The sequence below is a fragment of the Ailuropoda melanoleuca genome, chromosome 1, assembly GCF_002007445.2.
Source record: "Ailuropoda melanoleuca isolate Jingjing chromosome 1, ASM200744v2, whole genome shotgun sequence".
NCBI classification, from domain to species: Eukaryota; Metazoa; Chordata; class Mammalia; order Carnivora; family Ursidae; genus Ailuropoda; species Ailuropoda melanoleuca.
The window spans coordinates 104,368,150-104,393,165 of NC_048218.1; the positions used below are offsets into that span (position 1 = coordinate 104,368,150).

The following is a 25,016-nucleotide window of genomic DNA, read 5'->3' on the forward strand; positions in this document are numbered from 1 at the left end:
AGGGGCCTTCGGGGCCAGGCCCCGCCCCCCAGGTCCGTTCCCGCCTCCGAGGTCCGCCTCCAGGAAAAGAAACCCGCAGGTTCTGCGGCCAGCCCGCCCACGGGAAGAAGGGCCTGCGGCGCCCGGCCCCGCCTCCGCCGCCAAAGTCCGCCCCCCAGTAGGAACCTGACCCGCCTCCGCCTCCTCTGGTCCGCCCTTGGAGGGAGGAGCCCGCAACTAACAGCCCTGCTCCCGTCCCGCCCCCGCACCGGGCAACTGGCCCTGGGAGGAGGAGGAGGAGGAGGAGGAGGGGCCCGGGGCGGTCGGCCCCTCCTCCGCGGCGAAGGCCCACCTCTGAGAAAAACCCGAGCCTGAGATGGTTTGTAGTAGGCTTGCCTGCTGACAGGCTTTGACCACTGTGAGAGGCTGGAGGAGCGGAGTAGGAAGCCTCCAGAGAGCTGGGCCCGTGGGGGAACTCTTAGCCATTGTCGCGGCCTCATCTCCGGTTGTGGGACATGGGGTCAGCCAAGGCTACTGTGAAGTTTCTTCGTGACATCTCAAGGAATGTCAGTGAGATTTGAGCACAGAAATCCGCAAAAGTTCTACAGCGGGAGCGGTAATCTGGTGGGAATGCTGGGCCAGGGGACTGGCCATGAAGCTCTGTTTGCACAGCACCCGATGTTTATATTTAGATTGTTTATGGGGAAGGGGCTGCGGTCCTTCCAGCTACTCCTTGGCAACCGGCAGGATGAGGTATTACTTTAAATTTGGTCACCTGGGAACCTAAATCGGGGTTGGAGAATAAATAACACTTGCAACAGCTTCCAGATTCACGAAGTCTTTTAACAAATATTCAATTACTATGATGCTGCCATTTGCTGAGCCCATGCTATGTGTCAGGCTCCAGGTGTCAAGGAACCAGAGTAAGACAACCCTGAATTACAAAAACTCATTTTATTCTAAGCTATTTCACGAAAGTAGTGAGGTAGGATTCATGTTCTTATCCAACTTCTTACTAATGAAGAAATTGAGGCTCAGTGAGATTATGTGCCTCTCTGCCTCTCGGAATAGGAGGTAGCGGGTACCTGATCTGGGAAAGGATAGACAGTTTATTACTATCAGGAACAAGAGGCCCCAAATCCTAGCGGACCCTTGAGTCAATGAAAGTATTTCACTTACCCTTTTTTGAGCTGAAAAATGAATACCCGAACTTTCTAAAGCCATGGATACTGTGCTCTCTTGGTAGGTCTGTATAAGCAACCAAGAGAACAATGTAATAACCAATAGGAAAGCCTCAGCTAGCAGCAATAGCCACCCAGAATGGAATGGAATGGAATGTGATGTACCAGCGTTAAGGATTGGCTAAAGCCCATCTATACTAGATAATACCTATTTTAAATATATTCTAGTGGTCACCTGCGTTTATGGCTAAGGTACCAGGATCCTTATATCTAAAGTTCTTCTGCAACTTTTGACTCTATTGACCCCTCCCTCGTTCTTGAAACTGGATTTCTCTTACAGTACATCATATAGGTGTCTTTTCACCTGTAAGATTGTTCTTGTTCTTTTTTTTTTTTTTTTTTTTAATGATAGTTGACACTGTTTCGGTCACCTTTATTGCCCCTCTTTCTGAATCTACCCTACAGGAGGAATCTTAAGTGTTGCTTTTCTTCAATATTTCCGTTCCCTACCCTCTTCTCATCAGTGTTTCTTTGGGGTACTTTTTTAAAAATCAAAACTAGTTTTAAAATATCTGTTAATAGGTTCTATGACAGCTCTCTCCTCTGAGCTCCGGAACCATATCATTCTGCAAATCCCCAGTTAGATGTCCAATGGCATGTTGGGCCCCAAACTCAACAAGTCCAAAACAAAACTTCCCAAATTTCTGTGCCCAATATCACTGAAAGAGGGAAAACATTCAGTCTTTCATCCATAAGCTGTAGGTTTTTCTTAGATTCCCTTTATCAAGTTGAGGAAGTTCTCCTCTATTCTTGTTTTGCTGAAAGTTTTGATCAGGAATGATGTTGTCAAATGCTTTTTCTGTGTCTGTTGAGATTGTTATATGGCTTTTCTTTTTTCAGTTTGTTAATGCAGTAAATTTCATTGATTGGTTGATTTTTATTTTTTTATTTTTTTTAAAGATTTTTTTAATTTATTCGACAGAGATAGAGACAGCCAGTGAGAGAGGGAACACAAGCAGGGGGAGTAGGAGAGGAAGAAGCAGGCTCATAGCGGAGGAGCCTGATGTGGGGCTCGATCCCATAATGCCGGGGTCACGCCCTGAGCCAAAGGCAGATGCTTAAGTGCTGTGCCACCCAGGCGCCCCTGGTTGATTTTTAAACATCAAACCAGCCCTACATTCTTGGAATAAGATTCAAGTAATCATGATATATTTTCCTCTTCTCTTTTTAAGATGTATTTATTTTAGAGAGAGGGTAAGAGGACCTGCATACAAGCATGCTCAGGTGCACAAGCGAGCAGGGGGAGGGGCAGAGGGAGAAAATCCTCAAGCCGACTTCCTGCTGAGTGTGGAGCCTGACAGTGTCCAATGTCACAGCCCAGAGATCATGACCTGAGCCAAAACCAAAAGTCAGATGCTCAATCAACTGAAGCACCCAGGCACCCCCACATATTGTCCTTTTTATATATTGCTTTTGATTTGCTAAAATTTGCTTTCAAATTTTTGCATCTATGTTAATGAGGAATATTAGCTCTCCATTTTCTTCTAAGATCTTTAACTGGATTTGGTGTCAGGATAATGTTGGCCTCAGAGAATAAAGTTGAAAGTTTGTGCAGAATTATTATTTCCAGAAGAGTTGGTATAGAATTGGTGTTATTTCTTTCTTAAATGTCAGGTAAAATTCACCAATGAGGCCATCTGAGCTAAAGTTTTCTTTGTAGTAAGGTTCTTAACTACAAAGTAAATTTTAAAAAAGATATAGGGCTCTTCAGGTTATCTATTTTTTCTTGACTGAGATTTGGCAATTTGTGTCTTTCAAAAAATATGTCAGTTTTGTCTAAGTTGTCAAATTCATAGACAAAGTGTTATTCATAATATTCTCTTATTATCATTTTAATAGCTAGACTCTGTAGTGATAACAAATTTCTCATTCCTGATATTGGTAATTTTGTTTTCTGTTTTTCCTCAACAGTCTGGCTAGAAAGAAGTTTACCAATTTTATTGATCCTCTCAAAGAACAACTCTTAGTTTTATTTGTTTTTCTGCTTTCTATTTCATTGATTTCCGCTTTAATCTTTATTATTTCCTTTCTTCTTCTTACTTTGTATTTAGTTTGCTCTTTTTCTAGTTTTTTAAGTTGGAATCTGAGATCATCAATTTGAGATCTTTCTTCTTTCCTAATATAGGTATTTAGCTCTATAAATTTCCCCCTAAAGAACTACTTTACTGATATCCCACAAATTCTGATATATCATATTTTCATTTCCATTTGGTTCTAACCAGTGTCTAATTTCTTTTGATTTCTTCTTTGACCCGGGGTTATCTAAAACCATGTTATTCCATTTCCAAATATTTGAGGATTTTTCAGAGCTCTTTTTGTTGTTAGTTTCTAAATTAATTCCATTGTGATCAGAGAATATATTTGTATGATTTGAATCCTTTTAAGTGTATTGAGGTTTGTTTGGCTTAGAATATAGTCTATCTTGGTGAATGTCCTGTGTGTACTTGAAAAGAATGTGTATTCTGCTGTTGTGTGGAGTGTTCTATAAATGGCAAATAGGTCAAGTTGGTTGATAACATTGTTCAAGACTATTACATTCTTGATGATTTTCTGTTCATTTATCCTATCAGTTATTGAGAGAGGGGTTCTAAAATCTTTATAATTGTGATTGTATCAACTTCTTATAGTTCTATCAGTTTTTGCTTCATGTATCTTGAAACTCTGTTACTAGGGTCATAAATGTTTAGAATTGTTATTGATCACTTTATCATTATGAAATGACATTCTGTATCCCTGGTAATATTCTTTATTCTGACATTTGTCCAATATTGAAATAGCATGCCTGGGGTGCCTGGCTGGCTCAGTTGGTAGAGCATGTGACTCTTGATCTCAGGGTGAGGAGTTCAAGTGTCACATTGGGCCTAGAACTTACTTTAAAAAAGAAATAAATTAAAAGAAAATAAAATAGCATGCCTGCTTTCTTGACTGGTTGTTCATATGATATATCTTTTGCAACTCTTTAACTTGATCTGTATTTATGTTATGTTTTAAAGTGTCTTTTTTTATAGGCAGCAAATAATTGGTTCTTTTTTTTTTAATATTTTATTTATTTATTTATTTGACAGAGATAGAGACAGCCAGCGGGAGAGGGAACACAAGCAGGGGGAGTGGGAGAGGAAGAAGCAGGCTCATAGTGGAGGAGCCCGATGTGGGGCCTGATCCCACAACGCCGGGACCACGCCCTGAGCCGAAGGCAGACGCATAACCGCTGTGTCACCCAGGCGCCCCGCAAATAATTGCTTCTTGCTTTTTTGTCTGATCTGCCAATTTCTTTTAATTGGAGTATTTAGCCCATTTATATTTAATGTGATTATTATTATTTTTTTTTTAGATTTTTATTTTTATTTATTCGACAGAGATAGAGACAGCCAGCGAGAGAGGGAACACAAGCGGGGGNAAGCAGGGGGAGTGGGAGAGGAAGAAGCAGGCTCATAGCAGAGGAGCCTGATGTGGGGCTCGATCCCATAATGCCGGGATCACGCCCTGAGCCGAAGGCAGACGCTCAACCGCTGTGCCACCCAGGCGCCCCTATATTTAATGTGGTTATTAATAAAGTTAAGTTTATGTCTGTAATTTAGAGATTCTCAAGGCAGTAAACTGGGGCAATCAAAGGACTCATCTCTTTTGTTTCCTGTCTCTCAGGGGTCACTGTCCTTTAATGCTTGATATTCAGTATTTTAAAACCATTGTTTCATATATTTTGTCTGACTTTTTGTTGTTGTTATTGTCGTTGTTGTTTCAGTAAGAGAGTAAATCCAGTTCCTGTTACTCCATCTTTGGCAAAAGGGGAAGTCTGGAAATCTCTTTTAATGTGTAGTTGAAACATCTTAAACCTGTAAGTCCTTTACCTGTCTCATACATAGTTTTGTTAAGGTTGAAAATTGCCCTGAATTCAGAACAACTTAGGCAACGTAGACTAGTGATGTTGATACTTATAAATGTAATTTTGTGGTTTCTGAGACCAACACATTTTTTAGATAACATTTGATAAAATCCACAGCTAGAAATTTCAGAAGTCTTTTCAGATTTGGTGAGTATCAAATCATAAAATACTTCAGGTATAATCCAAGGTCATTTCACCTTTCAAACTATAAAATATTTTAAACCTCCCATTAAAAAAATTAACTTTTAAGTTTATAAAAAATATTAGATGCCAACTTAAAATGTGGAAGAAGTACATAATATTTCAAAATCCTTTTAGGATGGCATGTGAATTGTTTTGTTTTTTAATTAAAGACAACTGTTCTGAAATGATTTTTGGGGGCACCTGAGTGGCTCAGTCAGTTAAGCGTCTGAGTCTTGGTTTCGGCTCAGGTCATGATCTCAGGGTGGTGGGATCGAGCACTGCATTGGGCTCTGTGCTGTGTGGAGTCTGCTTAAAATTCTCTCTCTCCCTCTCTATGCCCCGTGCTCATGCTCTCTCTCTCTCAAATATATAAATAAAATCTTTTTTTAAAAAAATGATTTTTGATCATATATCCCTTGCTTGGAATCTTACTAGTTCTCCATTGCTCTCAGAATAAACTTAAAACTTCTAGCATTGCTTATTTGGTCCTCGTCTTGAGATTTGGCTATCCCGTTTACCTTGTTTCCTGCTCTCTTACTGCTGCCCCTTCTCTCTACTTTAGCCATACTGCTTTAGTTCCTTAAACATGACATATTCTCTCTTGACTCAGGCCTTTTGCACATAAATATGTTCTGTCTAGAATATTTCTGTTCCCCTCCCCAAAACTCTGAAGACTTAGGTTAGATGTCTTTTCCATTTTTGTGCTCCCACATCCCTTTCCCTTGCATTATACTGACCACCCTCTACTGTATTTACTTGTCCTATCCACAGAAAAGCCCTAGAAGTGGTATGATTCCAGTAGCAGCAAGCAAACCAAGCCACCAGATACTGGTTTCTAAATACTATTCTCCAACAAGAGGAACCAGGTCTTCTTGGACAAAAGGCTGCTTTCAGGAGCAAAGCAGGGACTGGATGACCAGGAACATCCTTCTGGGCCAGGAAGTAAGAAGTGTTCAAAGAATAATGACATGTCAGAGGGACACAGAAGTCAGTTAGAAAGGACTTTTATTAGCCAAATCTGGGATAATATATCAAAATAAAAGTGATGGTAAACAAGTTACATCCACTGATTAAATTAGGGGCCATCAGTCTATGATGATATAAATAAATGGATGATTAAATAGATGGAAAACTCTTCCTTATAATACAATGTCAACTAATAAAAGTCGAAGGAATAATTGAATAATAAAATCATCATTTTGCAACCCTCATAAAAATAATAAATTCAGGCAAAAAACATCAATGGATGGAAAAATGGATGAAAGATGGATCAAGAACAGGTTTTATGTACATTGTCTCAAAGTATCTGTCTACAAAATAATCATGAAAAAAAGAGTAACTTTATTGTGAAGAAACCTGAAGGCACATCCTTATTCAAGTGATCGAAGTTAACATCAACAGTAGTGGAAAAAATCAACATCATACATTATCTGATGGATGCCTTGAGCCAAGCACAGAATTACTTCACTGGTCTTGCCTAAAATACATAACCTGACTGTGAGAAAACAACAGGCAAACCCAAATGGACGAACATTCCACAGAATAACAGGTCTACAATTGTTCCAGTTATCTCTTGGTTTGTAGCAAACACCGTAAAACCTAGCGGCAGCAGGGATAGCTCTCCTCAGTTCTAAGCTGTCAGCTGGTATAGCCCAGAGCCTGGCTCCACTAGGCCTCAGCTAGAGTGGCTCAAAGTCTGGGAGCTAGAATCATGTGAAGAGATGCACTCACATCTGTTGACACCTGATCTGGAAGGCTCACCCAGCTGAAGGCTGGAACAGCTGCAGCCCCTCTGACGTGTCTACCTCTCTATTGTCTCTTCATCACCACAGCTTCAGGGTAACTGGATTTTCTACATGTCAGCTGAGGACTGCCTGGGAGTGTGTATGTGTGTCTGTGTGAAAGAGAGCCAGATAGAAGGTTGTATGGCTTTTCTTACCTAGCCTCATAAGTTACACAGGACTACTTCTCCATATTCTGTTCATGGACTGAAGCACAGGGTTTGTCTAGATTAAGAGACAGAATTCTAGAAGAGCATGTGGAACTGGAAATGTGGTACAATGCATAGAAAAATACAATTAGCATAGTAATCTGAGAAAAAGAAGGTCATGGGAGGGCTAAGGAACTGTTCTAGATTGAAGGACAGTAGACAGCTGAGTAAATACATGCTCCTGGATTTAATCCTCTTGCTATAAAGGGCATAATAGGATAATTGGCAAAACCTGAAGGCCCTCAGTAAGTGAAGGGTATATGGGAGCTCTTTGTGCTGTTATCACAACTTTGCTGTAAGTTGGAAATCGCTTCAAAATTTTAAAAGATAATATACACCATAAAATCTCATTGTTTAAAAATCTTGCAGTTAGAGGCACCTGGGTGGCTTAGTCAGCCAAGCGTCTGCCTTCAGCTCAGGTCATGATCTTGGGGTCCAAGGATCAAGCCCCATGTCATGCTCCCTGAGCATGGGGAANTTGAAGGCCCTCAGTAAGTGAAGGGTATATGGGAGCTCTTTGTGCTGTTATCACAACTTTGCTGTAAGTTGTAAATCACTTCAAAATTTTAAAAGATAATATACACCATAAAATCTCATTGTTTAAAAATCTTGCAGTTAGAGGCACCTGGGTGGCTTAGTCAGCCAAGCGTCTGCCTTCAGCTCAGGTCATGATCTTGGGGTCCAAGGATCAAGCCCCATGTCATGCTCCCTGAGCATGGGGAATCGGCTTCTCCCTCTCCGTGTGTTCTCTCTCTCTCTCTCTCTCTCCCAAATAAATAAATAAATCTTTTAAAAAATCTTACAGTTAATCCTTTCACAAAGGATTAGTTAATTATATGATAAAAATAACCACTCATATATGATACATTCCTATTTTTAAATATCCTGCTTTATTAAAGCAGAAGGCCATTGATATTATTATCATAAGTATATTCGTATTGATTATCCCTGCTCTGCACTCTGTCCCAATTATGCTCTCAAATTTTAGTCTCCTCTTAGAGTCAAATTGACATTCTGCTGGGAAGAACTGATGCAGCCAAATCCTGTCCCATCTCCCCATCTAAGAGAAAGAAGGGTACAACTTTTAGGGTCTTGCCTTTGAAAAGTTTCTAAAACTGGTGATGGAAAAACCCCTTAGTAATAATAATGGTAGTAATGTGGTTGTTGTAGTTGTGGTAGTAGTGGTGATAGTGGTGGTAATAGTGGTAAACCTGATAGGGCACTTCAAGTGCCGAGGCACTATTGTAAATTATTACATATATGAGCACATTTAATACAATAGTCTTATGATATGGATACTATCATTATCTCCTTGTCATCTTTTCATGATTGAGAAAACTAAGAGAGAAATTAGCATAAGGTGATACACCCAGTAAACCAGGGAATTGAGATTCAAACCAGGCCAACTGGCTCTAGCCTTTTTATTGTTCATTAAGCATTCAAAATACACTTTGCCAAATAATCTTTAAAGCCACAAGTATCGCTGGGTATATATTAAAGCAGAGTAATGGCCTTATTACCACTTGCATGCAGTACTATAATTTTGATGGATTTTTTTAACTGGTTATCCTTTACAAAATTAATGAGTATAAATTCACTGGGTGTTTATATAATATATTTAATTGTGGTAGAAACACGTAATGGAAAATTTACCATCTTAGCCATTTTTAAGTGAACAGTTCAGTAATGCTAAGTATACTCACATTATGTACAGCAGCTCTCCACATTTCATCTTGCAAAACTGGAACTCTACCCAACGAACAATTCCTCATTTCCCCTTCCTCTCAGCCTTGGTGGCCACCATTCTATTTTCTGTTTCTATGAATATGACAGCTTTAGATACCTCACGTAAGTGAAATCATACGGCATTCATCTTTTTATAACTGGTTTCACATAGCATAACGTCCTCAAGATTCATCCATGCTATGACATGTGACAGGATTTCCTTTTTAAGGCTGAATAATATTCTATTGTGTGTATGTGTGTGTATACCACATTTTATTTATCCATCCACCTGTTCATGGACATGGGTGGCTGCCACGTTTTGGCTGTTGTGAATAATATTGCTGTTGGGAGTATTTATGTATTAAATAAAAAATACAAGAATGAGATATAGTAACTCATAAAACAGCTTGCAGTGAGGGCGAAGAAAATGATGTCGTCCTTTTGAAATGCAGTATGCTTTCTGTTTTTGTACAAGTAATGATAACACTTTCCATGGAATTTTTAATTTTTTAATTTTTGAAAAGATTTTATTTATTTAATGAGAGAGAAAGAGGATGATCATGGAAGTAGCAGAGGGAGAGGGAGAAGCAGACTCCCTGCTGAGCAGGGAGCCCAATGCGGGGCTGGATCCCAGGACCCTGGGGTCACGACCTGAGCTGAAAGCAGACGCTTAACTGACTGAGCCACCCAGGCACCACTTCACGGAATTTTTAAATTTAGGACTTTTATTAAAATTACCTATCTTCACATAACATCCCCGTATTTAGTATCCTGGCAAGAAGCATCATAATACTTATACAAATACAAGGCTCAATTTATAACCGATAGTTTGATGTTTTTATTTCGACCTCTTCCTAGGACTCAGCTCTCTATTCAGAGCCTCAGTTTAACCAAGATACCACAAATCTGAGATGACTAGAAAAAAGCAGCATGACCCCACTTTACTTAGGACATGTTACAAGAATAGATGGTTTTCCTGAAAGGAGAAACTTCACAAAGTTTGCCTTTCCATACCTACTCCCATTTTATCTAAGATTTCTTTCCCTATTGGTAGTGTTAGTTGCTCAAAGCAAAATTCTTTCTTTGGGAATAACTTGTTGGAAAAGGTAGGTAACCAGCTAATTACCATTTCAAAAGACTATAAAAAATGTGATGGTACATTATAAGGATACCCGAGGGAATTCTGGGGTGGTCCAAACATGGTAACCCAATCTAGTACTCACTGAATGTCCTTCTTTTCTCCACTTCTCAACCTCTCCCTCACACATTTGTTACCTCTTTCTCCAACTTTCTCCGTCTCTTCGCCAATTAAACTCATCTTTTGTCTGTCCTATCATTCATTCTCATATTTTTCTCTGCCCTTTAACAGGCTAATATATATATATACACATATATACACATATAAAAAGAATGGTTGTGGGTGGTTGTATTTCTATTAACTTTCATAGAATTACATAATATATATGAAAGCACTTTTTAAATGATGAAGCACCATAAAAAATATTAGTTATTTTCAGAATATGGTCCCGTGATTAGCACATTGTGAGTACCCAACATATGATTCTGAAATGATTCACTAAAGCATTATGTACTCTGTCCTTATTTTGAAAACCATATTCATTAAAACATGACAAGATATGGGAAAATTTTTACAGAAAAATGACAGATATGTGAATCTCTAAAACAATATTAAAATAAAAACAAACAACATTGAGACCCCAATCATGAAAGAGGGAGATAAAATTCAAAAATTAACCACTACAAATAGTTAATAAACATAATATGCTACTTAAAATATTTTGGTATCATCTTCCCAATCTTCTAAAAACCCTACAAAATAACAGAAGAAAAAAATTTAGGAGTAAAACATGGCAATATTGAAAATCATGTAGGATGTCATTAGCAGAAAAAAAAATGTTGCTGGTTGGAGTGTGAAATGGCACAACCACTTAAGAAAACATGCTTGCAGTTTCTCAGAAAGTTAAATATACACATATCACACAACTCTACTATTCTAGGTAATTGCCCAAGAGAAATGAAAACATGATTACACAAACACCTGTACACAGTATTTATAATGTCACTTTATTAATAACTGCCCAAACTGGAAATAATCCAAATGTCCTTGGACTAGTGAATGGATCATAAACACATTCTAGTATATCCACACAACAAAATACTACTCAGCCAAAACAAAAAAAGGGGGTGAGGAGAGGGGAGGACTATCAATACAAGTGACAAGATAGATGAATCTCAATGCGCTTTGGTAACTGAAAGAGGCCAGACTCAAAAGGCTACATATTGTATGATTCCATTTATAGGACATTTTAGAAAAGCAAAACTATAGGGAGAGAAAACAGATCAGTAGGGGGCTGGAGGATGGGTAGAGAGATTATCTTCAAAAGAGCGCAAACTACTTTTTGGAGTGATGAAACTTCCATATTTTGATTGTGGTGGTGGTTGTGTAACTATTTGTCGAAATAGTTTGTATTTATCAAAACTTATAGAACTGTAAAGTAAAATGTTACTGTATATAAATTATACCACAATAAATCTGATTCTCTCCCCATCCCCCCAAAAAGCAATGAAAAAATTCTGAGGGATATATAGAAGATATAATTCAGATGATAGTGAGCTGGAAAACCTGTCAAGAAATCTGCAACCACACACAGGTGTAGGAAGGGGCCACTAGATGGTGGTGTTCAGTTTTGTAACAGAGCCCAGGAAAAACGAAGCTCAGACATCACAGGCCTGCCAGAGGAGCAGTTTTTTGGCAAATTCCTGTAATCCATAGCTGTAACTCCTTCTGTCTAGCCTTGAGCTATAGTTCCTGTATTTTTGCTAAGCCAGTTCTCCCGGCCTTCTACTGATTCTGGGAGGCCATCAATATTTTTCCAGGAAAACTCTGTCTAATCTCTCTGCTTTTGTTTTTGTTTTCTGAAACTGAATAGAACCAATAATGGTTATTCACCAATTTATTTTTTGTTTTTCTTCATTACGGAGAATTTTGAATATGTACAGAATAAACAGACTGGTAAAATGATCCCCCAATAAACCCACCAGTTTTGAGTCATTGATAATCTGCTGTTCTTAATTCAGAAAGCTTCCACCATCCCCAATCCCCATGCAAATAATTTTCTACAATCCTTCTCTTTAATGAGATAAAATTTACATATTTTAAAATAGCCTTATTTTTAAAAGAAGTTTTAGGTTCATAGCAAAATTGAGCAGAAAGTACAGAGATTCCCCATATACTCCTGTCCCCACTCATGCATAGATTTGCCCATTAACAACAGCCCCCACCAGAGTGGTACATTTGTTACAATTGATGAACCTACATTGACACATCATTATCACCCAAAGTCCATAGTTTACATCAGGGCTGACTCTTGGTGGTGTACATTCTATGGGTTGGACAAATATATTATGACGTGTAATTACCATTTTGGTATACAGAGCAGTTTCAGTCCCCTAAACATCCTCTGTGCTCCACCTATTCATCCCTACCTTCCCCTGAGCCCTGCCAAAGTACACAAATTTTAACTGTACAATTCCAATTTATCAGGGTGCCTGGCTAGCTCAGTTGGTAGAGCACGTGACTCTTGATTTTGGGTTTGTGAGTTTGAGCCCCGTGTTGGGTGTAGAGATGACTTAAAAATTAAAAAAAAATTCCAATTTGTCTTTGAAGGACTTAATTTGGGAGTTCTCAATAACGTAGAACAAAAAGAAAAAAGGAAGTTATGAGAGAAAACTTAAGAGAAATATCCAGTTGTGGTAAGAATTCTGAACTCTAAGAAAAGGAAAATTCCATAAGCTTCCAAATGGAAAAACAAGATACCAGCAAAGAAACAAAAACTGGGTTGATATTAACTAATAATATGTGATAAGAATTTTTCTTTTTTTTTTAAGATTTTATTTATTCATTTGACAGAGAGCGCAAGAGAGCACAAGCAGGGGGAACAGCAGAAGGAGAGAGAGAAGCAGGCTCCCTGCCGAGCAGGGAGCCCAATATGGGGCTCAATGTGGGGCTAGATCCCAGGACCCTGGGATCATGACTCGAGCCGAAGGCAGATGCTTAACCAGCTGAGCCACACAGGCGCCCCTGAACATATGCTTTTATCATTAAAAGAATACAAACTGAAACATCATCACATATTTGTACTTGTCATATTGGTGTAGACTGACATATTTGATATATAAAGGGTTAATGAGGGCAAGCAGATGTGATTAATCAGTTAAACAGTGTAAATTGGCACAAAAATTTCACCCAGAAATTTTACTTCGAAAATATAAATGTGTGTATGTATGTTACATTTTATATATATATAAAATTTGGAGAGGGATAGTGAAAACCAATTGTCGAACTAGAAAGAACCTAAATGGACAGTATCATCAATATAAGACTGGTCAATAAATTTTAGCAAATCCATACAGTGGACTCTGATAGGCCTAGAATGGACTTTGTGTTCACCCTTCTGGTCATTCAAGCATGCACAATGGAGAATGGGAAAAGTCGGGGGTGGAGAATGGAGAATGGGAAAGTCGGGGGTGGAGCAACTGAAAGCAAGAAGGGATTGTGGCTACCACCAGCCCGGTTTTGTTTGGCGGTTTCACCACTTCACCAGAACACCTCAATTAGGGGGGCACCTGGGTGGCTCAGTCAGTTAAGTGTCTGCCTTCAGCTCAGGTCATGATCCCAGGGTCCTGGGATCGAGCCCCACATTGGGCTCCCTGCTCAGCGGGGAGCCTGCTTCTCCCTGTCACCCCCCNGGGGGTGGAGAATGGAGAATGGGAAAGTCGGGGGTGGAGCAACTGAAAGCAAGAAAGGATTGTGGCTACCACCAGCCCGGTTTTGTTTGGCGGTTTCACCACTTCACCAGAACACCTCAATCAGGGGGGCACCTGGGTGGCTCAGTCAGTTAAGTGTCTGCCTTCGGCTCAGGTCATGATCCCAGGGTCCCTGCTCAGCGGGGAGCCTGCTTCTCCCTGTCACCCCCCTCCCCCGCTTGTGCTCTCCTGCTCTCTCTCTCTCTCTCCCTCTCAAAATAAATAAATAACATCTTAAAAAAAAAAAAGAACACCTCAGTCAGGGAAGACCAGGAAAAAGAATGATATTAGCAGAAGTGAGTAAAGGGNGTCACCCCCCTCCCCCTGCTTGTGCTCTCCTGCTCTCTCTCTCTCTCTCTCCCTCTCAAAATAAATAAATAACATCTTAAAAAAAAAAAAAAGAACACCTCAGTCAGGGAAGACCAGGAAAAAGAATGATATTAGCAGAAGTGAGTAAAGGGCATTGAGTCTGCAAAAGGAACAACTGTTCATAATAGTACTGGCTGAAGATTCCATGCAGAGTCGGTCTTGTTTTCATAGTGAGAGTTGCTTCACATTTGCTGAGGTACCCAAAGAGCCTAGTGGGAGAGTATGCTTCAGTTTGTCGGAAAGTGTTTCAGTCTGTCCCACAAGACTACCATGAGGTCTTCTGGGAAAGAAACAGCGAATTGGGCATGGCTTAACAGTGAAAACTTATTTCTGCTCCATGTGGCATCAGCAAGCAGAACTTAACTTGGGGCTGGAGGATTCACTTCCAATGTAGCTCACTTACATGGCAACCAAGCTGGTGCTGCTGACTGGCAGCTCGGCCAGCAACTGAGAGCCATGGGCCTTACTTAGTTCCTTTCCAGCTAGTTCTACCCCTAGTGCATGATACTCAGTTCTGAAAGAGATTGTCTCAAGAGACAGAAAGTGGAAACTGCCAGATTCTTAAGACCTGGACCTGGAAATTAGTCCAGCATCTCCTCAGCTGCATTCTGTTGGTCAGTTGGAAAGCCTAGATTCTAGGGAAGGGACACAGACTCCACCTCTCAAAGGCAGAAGTGATAAAGACTTTGGAAACTATGTTTTAAAACTGCCACATCAGGTTCAAGGAAATCAATCTCAGTTATTTATGGATCCTGTAGAATGCCTTCAGAGTTTAAATGTGGAGAATATATTATGTATGACCAGCTGACTTACTGTGTGTAACATCTGGCATCACATTACATTGTCACCTACACCTTAGTTAAACCAAGGTTACACCATATTCCATATCAGAATTTCCTGACCCATCCCTCACCTCCAACCTGCTTTTGGTCAAAATAGGATAGGAGAGCACTTCACTGAAAAGGATTTGGTCTCTTTTTGATGGGGTATTATCAGCTGAATGTCAGCTCTGGATAGACATGTAGTAATATTTACACATCTGCCATGGGGCACCTAACTGGCTCAGTCAACTCTTGATCTCAGGGACCTAAGTTCAAGCCCCATGTTGGATGTAAAGCTTACTTAAAAAAAAATAAAAAACAAAACTCTGGCAGATGATAGGGAAAGGCATAAAGAATGAAGACAATCATAAATATCATGAGACATTTGGAAATTATTTTGTATTAATTTTTTAGTCATCTTGCATCTAACTTGAGAATAAATATCAAGGATCAGTTTGACCTTGATAAACCTTGATCAGTTAATCAAGTGGCCTTTAAAAAAATTGACTGTTTCATCTTTTTTTGATGGTACAAGATTTATTAGCTAGTGTATGGGCTCTCTTGGCTGGCCTGTAAAAAGTCAAGGGCAATTGCATTATTTTGGGTGATTTTAGATAACAAATTTCTATTAGTCTGTTGATTTTCTTATTTGTGTCATAGTCAGTATGATCACAAGTTTTAGTTTAGAAATTCTAGCCAGTGTTGACTCCTGTGTCCTGGACTCCTGATAAGTTAACTGGACTTTTAAAAATGGTGAGTTACTGGGAGGTTTGTTTTGAATATTGGAAAGGCAGGATGACCAAAGTACAGTCACGGTTGGTGTGGTAAATATATGAGATTTATAATATACCAATATCCTTCCATTGGCACCTCCACCTGAGTTTAGCCAGAGCTGCACCATTTCCTTCATGAAAACTTCCCAATTTAAAAACCCTTTAGGGGCGCCTGGGTGGNTAAATAAAAGCCCTTTAAAGTCTGCATATAAAAATAAAAATTACATGTAATTCTTAAAATAATAGAAGAAAACTTCCCTGAACTTAAGACTTTTATATTCAGATTGAAATGATTCACTGATTCCCAGTATGACAATTTTAAAGGTTATCCACAAGTTCTATGATATTCCTCCCTTTAAGAAGTAAAACTTTATTCTCCTTCCCTTGAGGGTAGGATGGGCTTAGTGAATTGCTTGTGATTAATAGAATATGATGAAGTAATGTGACTCGTGACACGGTGTCTTGAAAGCATTGTCACTTCTTCCTTGTTCTTTCCCATAGATCCTCCAGCTCCAACCAAGCATTCAGACGACTAAAGCCCCAGCTCACATCTTCATTGCAACCTCATGAGAGATACTTAGCCAGAACCATCCAGCTAAGCCATATGTGAATTCCTAACCAACAGCAATTACGAGATAAAATGATCATTGCTTCAAGATGCTAAATTTTGGAATAATATNTAAAAGCCCTTTAAAGTCTGCATATAAAAATAAAAATTACATGTAATTCCTAAAATAATAGAAGAAAACTTCCCTGAACTTAAGACTTTTATATTCAGATTGAAATGATTCACTGATTCCTAGTATGACAATTTTAAAGGTTATCCACAAGTTCTATGATATTCCTCCCTTTAAGAAGTAAAACCTTATTCTTCCCTTGAGGGTAGGATGGGCTTTGTGAATTGCTTGTGATTAATAGAATATGATGAAGTAATGTGACTCGTGACACGGTGTCTTGAAAGCATTGTCACTTCTTCCTTGTTCTTTCCCATAGATCCTCCAGCTCCAACCAAGCATTCAGACGACTAAAGCCCCAGCTCACATCTTCATTGCAACCTCATGAGAGATACTTAGCCAGAACCATCCAGCTAAGCCATATGTGAATTCCTAACCAACAGCAATTACGAGATAAAATGATCATTGCTTCAAGATGCTAAATTTTGGAATAATATGCAACCCAGCAATAGATGATAAATATACCCAAGAAGGATTAAGATTGTAAAAAATAAGGGCACATCCAAAAATTAGAAGAACAAAACAAAACAACAACCTTACAAACACCAGACATAACAAGGTACTTACAAATAAACAAAATCTGATGAAAACTTCCTAATAGTAATAATGGAAGCTATAAGTCAACAACCTTTGGACAAGCAAAGATTCAGTTTGCCGATATATCCTTTTTTCAAAAATAATGGAAGAAATTCTCTAATTATATAAGTGGAATAGAATTTAATCGTGACTACCCCAAAGATCCTAGGTCAAGATAAGGAATATAGAAAAGGCTATTTTACAATATTTAAGTGGATGAAGACAGTATAAATAATTTGTAAGATGAGTTTTGAAATAAAAATTGGGGCGCCTGGGTAGCGCAGTCGTTAAGCGTCTGCCTTGGGCTCAGGACGCGATCCCGACGTTCCGGAATCGAGTCCCACATCGGGCTCCTCCACTGGGAGCCTGCTTCTTCCTCTCCCACTCCCCTGCTGTGTTCCCTCTCTCGCTGGTTGTCTCTGTCTCTGTCAAATGAATAAATAAAATCTTTAAAAAAAAATCTTAAAAAAAATTATTTCCACTTACATAGCTTGGTAGTAAACTTTATAATACATAATACATCACTCAACAAGTATTTACTTATAACTTACCAAGCATATGTACTTTAAAAAACATTTCAGCAAGTTTGTGGACTTTGAAGCCATTCTTTAAATAATGCAGAGCCAGGGGCACCGGGGTGGCTCAATCGGTTAAGCACCAGATTCTTGATCTCAGCTCAGGTCATGATTTCAGGGTCATGAGATCAAGCCCTGCTGGGCCTGGAGCCAGCTTAAAATTCTCTCTCTCCCTCTGCCCCTTCCTACCACTTGCTCTCTCTCAAAAATAAATAAAACACAGGTTCAAGACCAGTCCTTAAAGAGTTGCAAAAATTTCCTGAAATATTGCATAGTTTTCAGAAATGTAATATTTGTGTAATTTGGTTTCCCGTCTAAAATCTAGGCTACATTTAACTAATCTGTAACTTTTTTTTTTTTTAAGATTTATTTATTTGAGAGACAGTGTGCACACATGAGTAGGGGAGGAGTAGAGGGAGAGGTAGAGAGACAATCTTCAGCTGACTCCCCACTAATTGTGGAGCCCCACAGGGGGCTTGATCTCACTACCCTGAGATCATGACCGCAGGGGAAATCAAGAGTTGGATGCTTAGCCACTGACCTACCCAGGTGCCTCATGAATGTGTAACTTTGTGTATTCAAATTTTAATGTCCGTCTTCAGGAAACCAACCTTTTTCTTAATAATTTCGAGATGGAGAAGTTATTATAACATTTGACTATCTGGGAGAGGCCAGCAACAACATATTTTATCTATCAAGTGGTGTGACTTTTGGTATGTTTAACTTTTAAGCATAGCTTGTTTTTAGTATTCGTTATCCAATGGAAATAGTATGTAATATAAATAAACATTATATATAAAACTTTATAGCTAGTTCCTATACATTACAATTAATGCTATTGGCTCCCTAAGGTTATTTTCTCTTATCATTTCAATACTGCATATATATCGAGTTAACATGAAACAAAATTTTAATATTTGGCTCTTACAAGACCTTTTAGGTCGCTCAACAGTAAGAGGGATGGAAAGAATCTTAGGATCCCAATCCACCCAATGTAACGAGTTAGTTATCCAGACCCCAGTTCCACTACAATTCTCCCACCACACTGGAAAAAACGGACTACAGAGAAACCTAGCACCTCTAAGCAGTTCCAATCGTTCCATAAAAAAGTAGGCACTGTGAGGCACGCACTTCTCCACTCTTACTATCCTTTTGGGGGCACCATTGCCTGCTGATGACATCGCGTCAACTTCAACCCTTCAAATCCCCGTTTCTGTCTGGCCCACGAAAGCAGGAGCATCACACAATTCCTGGCCCCGAGTTCGGGCATTGCCCTTCCCCAGCCTAAACGACAAACGCTAGCAAAACCGCCACCAGCCCCAGAGGCTGTACGGCGTGATCACTCTGCCACCTGCGCGGGCCGCCCTCCACCAGTCCCCACGTGGCCGCGCAGGCCCAATCACCGAGGCCCACGCTTTCCAGACGGCCGCATGCGCTCACAGAGCCAGGGCTCGCGCGGCGCCCCGCCCAGGCCGTACTGTGCTTCCGCGTTAATCCTCCCATGAGGTTCCGGTCGCCGGAGTTGCGGGTTCCTACCAAGCTTTGTTTCCGAGCTCGGCCTCGGGAGCATGCCCTGATTGGCTTGCTCTGGAGGCGGGGACAGGACTCATTTGAGTCTAGGACCACTTCCTGAGGCGCGAGGCAGGAAGTTATCTGGTCTCTCTGGAGTCCTGTGGAGAAAGTGCTGTCTGCTGCAGTGGTGGCGGCGAGAACTGGAGGTGGGTCGGGAGACTGGCCGTTCGGTCTCGCCGCAGCCAAGGGCCCGTTTTCATCGTAGCACCACGGCCTTCTCCTCCAGCCCCGAGCCCGGTGCGGCTGCCCGGGGGGCTCCTTCAGGCTCTTTGACGCCGCTCCAAGGGGCACCTACCCGGGCATCGCCTGGGCCTCCAGCCAGGGGACTGGCTCCCGGCCTCAGCTCTCCGGGCCACTGTAAGAAGTGCCCTTATCACCCCTCGCCCTGTCCTCCTCCTCCCTGAACCATCGAGACCCTGGTCCAGAGCGATAGCCTTGGACTTGGGACTAGGCGGATCCAAGACGCTCAGCCCCGGCACCCCGCAGACGGGGCTCTGCATCGTCTCTGATATGTCACCCACCATCTCCCACAAGGACAACAGTCGGCAACGACGACCAGGGACTTTCAATCACTCTCTGGATATGAAGAGCGGTCCTCTGCCGCCAGGCGGCTGGGATGACAGTCACCAGGAATTGGTGGGCGGGGAAGGGGACAAAGAAGCTCTTCTGCGGGATACCGGCACTGGTGACTTCTCAAAACCCCCACGGAGCTGCCGGGCCGAATTAAGCAGCATTTTGCTGTTACTTTTTCTTTACGTGCTTCAGGGCATTCCACTGGGCCTGGCGGGAAGCATCCCACTCATTTTGCAGAGCAAAAATGTTAGCTATACAGATCAAGCTTTTTTCAGTTTCGTCTTTTGGCCCTTCAGTCTCAAATTGCTCTGGGCCCCGTTGGTTGATGCAGTTTACTTTAGGAACTTTGGTCGTCGCAAATCTTGGCTTGTCCCTACACAGTACATACTGGGATTGTTCATGATATATTTATCCACTCAAGTGGACCATTTGCTCGGGAACACTGATGGCAGAACCCCCGATGTGATTGCTCTCACTGTGACATTCTTTTTGTTTGAATTCCTGGCCGCCACTCAGGACATCGCTGTGGACGGTTGGGCGTTAACTATGTTATCCCGGGAAAACGTGGGTTATGCTTCTACTTGCAATTCAGTGGGCCAGACAGCGGGCTACTTTTTGGGCAATGTTTTGTTTTTGGCCCTTGAATCTGCCGACTTTTGTAACAAATATTTGCGGTTTGAGCCTCAACCCAGGGGAATCGTTACTCTCTCAGGTAGTGTATTTAAACTGTTTTTTATGCGGTTAGGTTTATGTTACATTTAGGAATCCTTTTGACAGAGCGTGTGACGTTGGAGGCGATCTCATAATTTAATTTGCTGGAAAGTATTTTGTGGGAGATTACCCGAGGTTAAGTTTTCTGCTAAAATGAGATTCAGCCAGAATGAGTACGGGAGAGCAGTCATAATTGATGAGTACCCTGCAATGAGCAGGGAGAGGCAGCTCATCCAATAACGTTGTGTGAAGGCAAACAAAACTCTCAGTCTAGGGAGCTGTTGACACTTGCTTAATACATAGATGCACGTTTTCTAAAAGTCTGACTAGTGTGAAGGTATGAATCCAGCCTGACTCCTGTGGTTTACATTTTCCTTTTATTGGATTGAGATTTCTAGTTCCATACTGGTATACCAAGAGTCCTCTTCTTGCCTTCTGGTGAGTAGCATAGGGTTAATTTATTCAGCATGAATGAGTTGGCCAAGTGACAGAGTTCTAAGGGCCTCCTATGAATAGAGCAGAGTCCAACCCACATGAAATAGGAGAAATGAACATTTACAGGGAGCTCAGGGTTGCTAGCTTGTGAGAGTCAGGCTTCACACTGCAGATAACATTTGACCTTGTTGAATTATAAAATTCCATGAAGCGGATAAGTGGAGTTCCAGAATGCACAACACCAGGTGAAAGTGCGCTGAAGCTGCAAAGTACAAAAAGGTACAGGACAGTACCTACCATGTTCAGAGTGCCTGAAGCAGTAGTTGTGGGGACCAGGTTTGGGAAATGGTGGTGAAAGAAAAGTTGTGGCCCAATTAGTAAGATTTTCTTGAATTGCTGTGGGAAAGAGTTTTTTACTTTATCCAGTAAGCAATTTTGTGTAAGTTCTACAAAATTTCCCCTTTTTCTGAATAAGTAAAATATATGTCCTTGGAAGGTTTTCTGAGTTTTTGTTTTTTAAGCTTTCCTAACAGAAAACAGAAGTAAAATTAGCAATATCAGGAATAACCAACATCAGGAATACGGTAGAATTCTTCATTCTGATAATGATGATGAATTTAAGTGATTCTCTTGAAATTTAAGCAGTGCAGCTTTCTTTCATCTTCCCAGTACTAGCTTGGGGATTCCAGACAGGGTTAATGTCAGGGGTAGTTGTGTGGTGAGGGAAGTGTGAGGGTTCTATAGTAATATTTGGGGAGTGTGGAGGATGGAGGGATTCACAACTGCACTACTCATCTCTTGAAATCTTACACACCTCCTCCATTCCCCCACGCCCTGTAAGGGACCCCCTTTTCTACCTCTTCAAACTGTTATTGAGCCACTACTACTGATGAAATGATAATTATACTTTTCCTTAATTGGTTTGGGGCTGAAAATGGTTGAGAGATACGGTTTTGCACTTAAATAGATTGGTCTCAAAGTGTTCTGGGGTCCCACCGCTGCTCTATGGATAATTCTCTGCCTAGAAATATTTTGTGAATGCATCAGATTAGCACCTTACTGCGTTTTATGCATCCTTTCATTTTGTACTGGGACTGTTCATGTCACCAGGAAGGACTAATGAAATGATGTATTACTTAATATGGGAAAGCCTCAGAAGAGATGTCAAGATTTAAGAGGTCGTGGAAACTAAATTACTAACTAGGTAAATTAGAGCTTTCTCTAAGTACAAGAGTGATTGATAAAACATCATTCCATGGGATGTCATTATGCGTTCAGGAGCCATGTTAATTATATCCTTTCTTAGCCACAACTGTTCCCCAGTGGGAAGATCAAAATTGTGCCACATTGGATTTTTATTTACACTGATTTGTTATTTTGAATAGCTGTTTGTTCTGTGAAATTTGAACTTTGTTTCCAGGAAATTGTAAAAATAGCTTGCTATTTAATTTTTTCTGTGTGTGGTAGACTGCTGTTTTTAGTTCAAACATTTTAGTAAGTTAAGAGTTGACGAGTTTTCATTCTCTATTTTATTTCATTTTTTTAAAGATTTTATTCATTCATTCATTCATTCATTTTAGAGAGCGAGCGAAATGGGAGAAAGGCAGAGGGAGCGGGAGAGAGATCTCTTCACTGAGTGTGAAGCTCAGGGCAGGGTTCGGCCTCATGACACTGAGACCATGACCTGAGCTGAAATCAAGAGTCAGGCCAAATTTGGCTTGCATCTTTTTTTGTAAATGAAGTATTATTGGAACGGAGGCACTCATCTATATCAATGGCTAATTTGTGCTTACAATGGCAGGAGTTGAGTCACTGCAACAAAGACTACATTGCCCGCAACGCATACAATATTTATTATCTATCCCTTTATGGGAGAAATTTGCCCCCCACTAAACCGTCGCGTCAGTATTACACTGCCTCTACCCCTCTACACGTACCCTATCCTCCTTTATTACAAGTGCCGTAATTGAAGTGCTGCTCTCTCTCCTGTCTTCTGGGGCTTTGTTTCTAGCCCCTACTATTTTTTTCAGGAGCCTTACACTTCTCTTTCCTGTATTTCCCACTGTATTGCCTCGAATGAATCCTCAACAGGTAAAATAAGAATTTAGCATACTTCATTGCTACCTGTTGGAGTTATATTACTGTTTTTAGTTCTTCTGTGAATTTCCAAACTGCTGGTCTGCAAGCCATGTAAGGCCTACAGACATGTTTTCTGTGACCCATTCAGTGCCAACATTTAAAATTGGGAGATTTCACTTTAAAATACGGATTTCTGGATTGTTTTGAAAAAATCAGAAAATATGGCAAGGACAGACCTAAGTTTCCTGGTGGCAGTAGTCAGCTGGAGTTGAGTAATAGCTGCCCCTGTAAACAAGCAGTTGTGTTCTCTTTTTCTAGATTTAACTTGAGATGATTTTTTCCCCTCTCTGTGGCTTAGTGTTTAATCCTGTAGATTCGTTTGAAATGTCTGATGATCCTTGGTTTTACTTTTCACATTTTTTAAATGTTTTTTTATTATGTTAGTCACCATACAGTACATCCCTCGTTTTTGATGTAAAGTTCGATGATTCATTAGTTGGATATAACACCCAGTGCACCATGCAACACGTGCCCTCCTTACTACCCATCACCGGTCTATCCCATTCCCCCACCCCCCTCATTCTCTTCTTTATGATTGTACATATCATATTTATAGCTTCTGTCTTTCTGGAACTTAGTAGCAGTGTAACAAAAAAAAAAAAAGAAAGAAAAAAACCCAGCAATTTTTAGGAATTTTAAGAGCACAGAAAGAATCATAAAGGAAATAAAATTGTTTAGGTAGTAAAAGAAGAGCCAAAGCACTGATGCAGATGTTTAGAAAATCAGAATTGTGAATTATAAATATGAATTATGGCATATTTTAGAATTGTAAAATATATTCTCTGATTAACACTTTGTTTTGAGTTACAGATAAATAGAAATGGATTATATTGAGAAAAGACAGTTTTTGCCATTTAGAAAGCAGTAATCTAAGTAATGAATTTAGAACATGAAGGAAAAGATGAGAAAAATCCCTTAGAAACAAAACCTTGATTATGCAGAGATTGGCTTTTGGGTACTTCAGGGAGCCAAGGCAGTCCTGAACTCAGAAAGGAGCTTTTTCTGTCCTACCCCCTTAGTTTTCAAGGATCTTTAGGAGAAAAAAAGAGACAACCTTTTGAGCTGTAAGAGATGATGAAAGTAACCCAGAAGAACACAGATATTAGAACATAGTTTTATGACTTGGAAAGATCATATATTCCTTCTTTTTTTTATAATTTAGATTCTGATTTGTATTTTTGGGAGCTGATTTTTTTTAATTGAGGTAAAATTATAACAGTATTAGTTTCAGGTGTGCAGCATAATTCCAATTTTGTATACAATACAAAGCGGTCACTGCAGTAAGTCAAGTTACCATCTCAATTCATTCTTTTCTTTCTTAAAGATTATATTTATTTATAGAGAGAGTGTGAGCATGCACACAAGCTGAGGGGAGGGGCAGAGGAAGGGAGAGAGAGAGAATCTCAAGCAGACTCCCCACTGAGTATGAAGCCTGTCCATGGGGCTTGTTCCCATGACCCCGAGATCGTGACCCAAGCCAAATCAAGAGTCAGATGCCCAACCAACTGAGCCACCCAAGCACCCCAGCCATCTCAATTCATTCTTATAGATGAAGAAACTGAGGTCAAGTGCTTAGTTGGAGGTAGAAATACAGGATTCCCCCCACTGTCTGAATGTAGAGCAATCTTAGAAAACTTGTAAGCTAAAATGGCATAAAACAAAGAGTATCCACACTTTATTTTACAAAGGACCTACTAGTGTCCAACAGTTGGTAGGAAGCTAGGGAAAACCTCCAGGAAAACCTTGAAACCTAAAATATAATTTGTGCTGATTGGGCTTTTCTACCAGCGAAAAGTAGCACTCTAACTGCTGATGTCTAAAAACATCAGCCCACTTCTGGAATGATGGCCTAGAAATGACAAAAATTTTTTTGTTTTGCTTTTTAAGTGACCTGTGGCATTTATTCACTT

The 25,016-nt window shown here is 40.3% G+C and overlaps 1 protein-coding gene and 1 long non-coding RNA gene across 5 annotated transcripts in view; both read left to right on the forward strand.

Annotated features, from left to right (window-relative positions):
- The first annotated feature begins 108 nt into the window (after positions 1-108).
- Positions 109-16,414, forward strand: LOC105240468. Of its 2 annotated transcripts, XR_004626507.1 has the most exons (4): positions 109-732; positions 4,963-5,055; positions 6,058-7,125; positions 16,293-16,414. It is a non-coding gene; the product is annotated as an uncharacterized LOC105240468 (long non-coding RNA). The 2 variants fall into 2 exon arrangements; XR_004626506.1 differs by lacking the exon at positions 16,293-16,414 and having other exon boundaries at positions 6,058-7,702.
- Positions 16,415-19,202: 2,788 nt separating this feature from the next.
- SLC33A1 (solute carrier family 33 member 1) overlaps positions 19,203-25,016 on the forward strand; it is a 29,855-nt gene continuing 24,041 nt past the window's right edge. Inside the window, exon 1 of one of the 3 annotated variants that reach the window (XM_034664103.1) lies at positions 19,203-20,533. In XM_034664103.1, coding sequence (XP_034519994.1) covers positions 19,759-20,533 — 775 coding nt within the window. In that variant the 5' untranslated portion in view covers positions 19,203-19,758. The remainder of the gene's footprint in view (positions 20,534-25,016) is intronic. The other 2 variants (XM_011232998.3, XM_002925761.4) reach the window with 2 other exon arrangements.